We start from the raw sequence: 3,216 nt of genomic DNA, 5'->3' as shown, positions 1-3,216 counted from the left end.
TTATTTATTTTTTCTGTCAACCTGTCATGTTCTGTTTCTGTTGTCTTTGTTCACATGTTCTGTAATTATTATGTTTGTATGTCTGTATTATAAATGCCAATAAAAATACAAGGGAAAAAAAAAAAAAAAGCAGCGCAGCTGCTTGGCTGCAGCACGACCCTAAGCTGTGATGATGAGCCCACATTAGAGGGTGAATTTTATTTAATTTTCGTAATCGCGGTGCAGAACAGTGAGTTTGGAGCTGACGAAAGGAGAGAAAAAGAGAGTCGTGCCGCGGCGAGACCGATGAAATGGTGATTAGAGAGGGAGCGATCAGTGGTGACCGCCGCGCTGACGGACCCGGTGGAAATTGGGGTGATACAACGACTGCTGAGGAGGAACTATAAAGAACTCAGCTGTGATTTAAACTAGGACCTAAACCGAGTCGAGTAGAGCCGAGCTGTAACTGTGTAGTGGAGAAGCGGCAACACACGCGCGTCCCCTCAGATGCGCTGCATCTCTAGGTCACTGGTGTGTGAGTGTGAGAGAAATAAAAGCTCTGACTTGCTTGGGCAGACGTTGTTTGGTGTCACCCGCTGATTTGCACATGTAGGCTACAATATCTAGACCCCCAATAGGCCTATAAGACGACCCGTCCTTTACAACTTTTTTCGACGGAAAAAATAGGTTCTTATCAGTCAGTGTATAAACTATAGCCTATGTAGATATTGCGTGCATCGTTTAGGGATAAACATTTACCGTTTCATTCAGTGTGAACGTTAACACGTGTTCACGTTCACCCTCTTATTCATTTATTTTGACATTCATTCATTCATTTTTACACCATCGGTCATGAGCGGTGTCCCTAGCAACGGTCTGTGCCTATAGCCTAACAACAGTCTGACTAATACAGAAATAACAGACATGGATCCGTTAAATAAACTGTAATATACAGTCATACAAGTAGGCAACAGTTTGCTGTCATACCGTAGTTGATGGACTTGTTGATGATCGCCCACGCAGCGTTTTGTGTCCCTAGGCAGTAGCCTACGTCGGTCCGTAACACACAACACACTCCGTTGATAATCGTTAACTTAGCCTACTCAGGTATGACAACCTGTCTGTTGACAAAACATTAAAATAATCAGAGAAGGCCTCTGTATGATCCATCTTCCTCTGATTTGATCGCTCTTGATGCCGCTTTCCACTGTTGACACCAGATCAGCTGTCACGTCTGCCACCAGTGAAGCCCGCCCACAACATACGTCATCAATGTTTATAAACATAGAAATGGTCTATTGTTTTGCCTCGTGCTGACGGACCACTTGTTTACATAGAGGCTTGTTGAAGCCGTTACCTGCAGCGGCCGTCGTCCGTCTGCCGTCTAACCGATTTCACGTGAATGCAGCATGAAAAATACGACTGAGATGCTTGAGATATACAACCACAACGCTAGATGGGAGGAATTCTTACACAATGTACCACGGTGGCACAGTGGTTAGCACTGTTGCCTCACAGCAAGAAGGTCCTGGGTTCGAATCCCCGGCCCCCTTTCTGTGTGGAGTTTGCATGTTCTCCCCGTGTCTGCGTGGGTTTCCTCCGGGTGCTCCGGTTTCCCCCCACTAAAAACATGCCAGCTAGCCTGATCCTCCAGTCAGTGCCCCTGACCAAAGGCACTGGCTCATAATCTGAGTTGGTCCCGGGAGCTGCACCGTGGCTGCCCACTGCTCTCAGGGATGGGTTAAATGCAGAGAAAGAATTTCACTGTACTAGCTGTATATGTGACAAATAAGTACCTTTACCTTACCTTTACCTTTAAAGGAGACATATTTTATTATTCTTTTATTATTATTATAATATCTTATATCTTATTTATTATTATTATATTTATTATTATTTGCCCCTTTCCACAAATTAAAATAGTTCCCAGGTGTCTTAAAGACATGTCTGTTACATGCTTTGGTCAAAATCCCCCAAGGATCAAACATCACAGTCTTTTATCCTCTCTAAACAGCCCTGTTCACAACGGCTGCTTTCAGTGTCTGTCCCTTTAAATGCAAATGAACCACTGCTTGCCCGCCCTTCTCCTGGTACCAGGTAGGAAGATATTATGCAATTTTGAATCATAGTTACATCACTAGAAGACAACTACAGCTCATAAAACCACATGGATTTCAACCTAGTGAGTCTGAACATTACAGATTTATTTGTCATTCTCACATTTTGGGGCCAGAAGGCAAAACAAACACCTAAATATATGTTAAAGAGCCTTCAAATAGTGATATTTCCATAATGTGGCCCCTTTAATGTCTGCCAGAAGTATCACAGGAAGTCAGGGGAGAAACAATGAATTATAATGATAAATATACCAACTCAGATATAACCTCCCATACCTTCATCAGTCTCATGAACTCATCAATGGCCGGCCTGCTCCTCTCCTGGAAAACGGTTTCTTTAGACTTGCTGCCATCTTAGTCTTCCCTGAATGGATATGGTACTCCCTGAGAATGACAGAGAAGATAATGTAGGATCGGTACTCTCATGGTGTAAATATATATTATGTATGTAGATGGATAATAGGATAACACAGACGCCTGAGATTGATATGAGGAAGTCACACAAAGCTCAAGGCCTAAGCTTTGGTCCTTCATTTATTATGTTTTTGGTAATCACCTGGAAAGGTTAGATCAGTATGCTGGAAGATGATATGGACAGAAGAAAGAGGGCAGAAAGAATAGTAATAGAAAATAATATAAAAAATAAATAGAAATCGCAAGAGTTGAAAATCTTTAAAATACTATTACAACGAATGCATTTTCCTACATGCGCCTGGTCAGACTGACCAGGGTCAGGATGTCTAAACTGCTCCCCCTGACGTGTGAACTGCAGCTGTCCCGTCTGTGATCTGGTCTCAGAGCCACCTTCAGCAGACTGTTGTCATGGAGGCTGGCCCAGGTAGTGGATACCTTGGTCACAGCAGAGAGAGTCATCACGTTTCAGTCCACAATCCTATAAGTTTTTTCTAATGTGTTTGGACACAGAATAGAAACCAAGTTTGTGACCTATTAGAACAGGTCTGGATTTAGACTTTTCTCACTCATACCTGCTCCTGTCCTGATATTAATTTGATTGAATGATTAATCATAGATGACATTACAACTACAAATCATTGATTACTGATGCCAGGATCAGGGCATGAAAAACAAACCTGTCATAAAGTGCAAGTGGCAAAAGACC

At 42.7% G+C, this 3,216-nt stretch overlaps 1 protein-coding gene across 1 annotated transcript in view; it reads left to right on the top strand.

Annotated features, from left to right (window-relative positions):
- mpp2a (MAGUK p55 scaffold protein 2a) overlaps positions 1 to 1,226 on the top strand; it is a gene marked incomplete at its 3' end in the record, with an annotated part of 9,712 nt that extends 8,486 nt beyond the window's left edge. Inside the window, exon 5 of the mRNA XM_083976900.1 lies at positions 1,200 to 1,226. Within this exon, the coding sequence (XP_083833026.1) occupies positions 1,200 to 1,226 (27 nt within the window). The remainder of the gene's footprint in view (positions 1 to 1,199) is intronic.
- Positions 1,227 to 3,216: the final 1,990 nt, after the last annotated feature.

This window comes from Trachurus trachurus (genome assembly GCF_905171665.1).
Source record: "Trachurus trachurus genome assembly, chromosome: 8".
Lineage (NCBI taxonomy): Eukaryota > Metazoa > Chordata > Actinopteri > Carangiformes > Carangidae > Trachurus > Trachurus trachurus.
The sequence above is the reverse complement of the archived record's forward strand: the minus strand, read 5'-3'. Positions and strand labels throughout refer to the sequence as shown.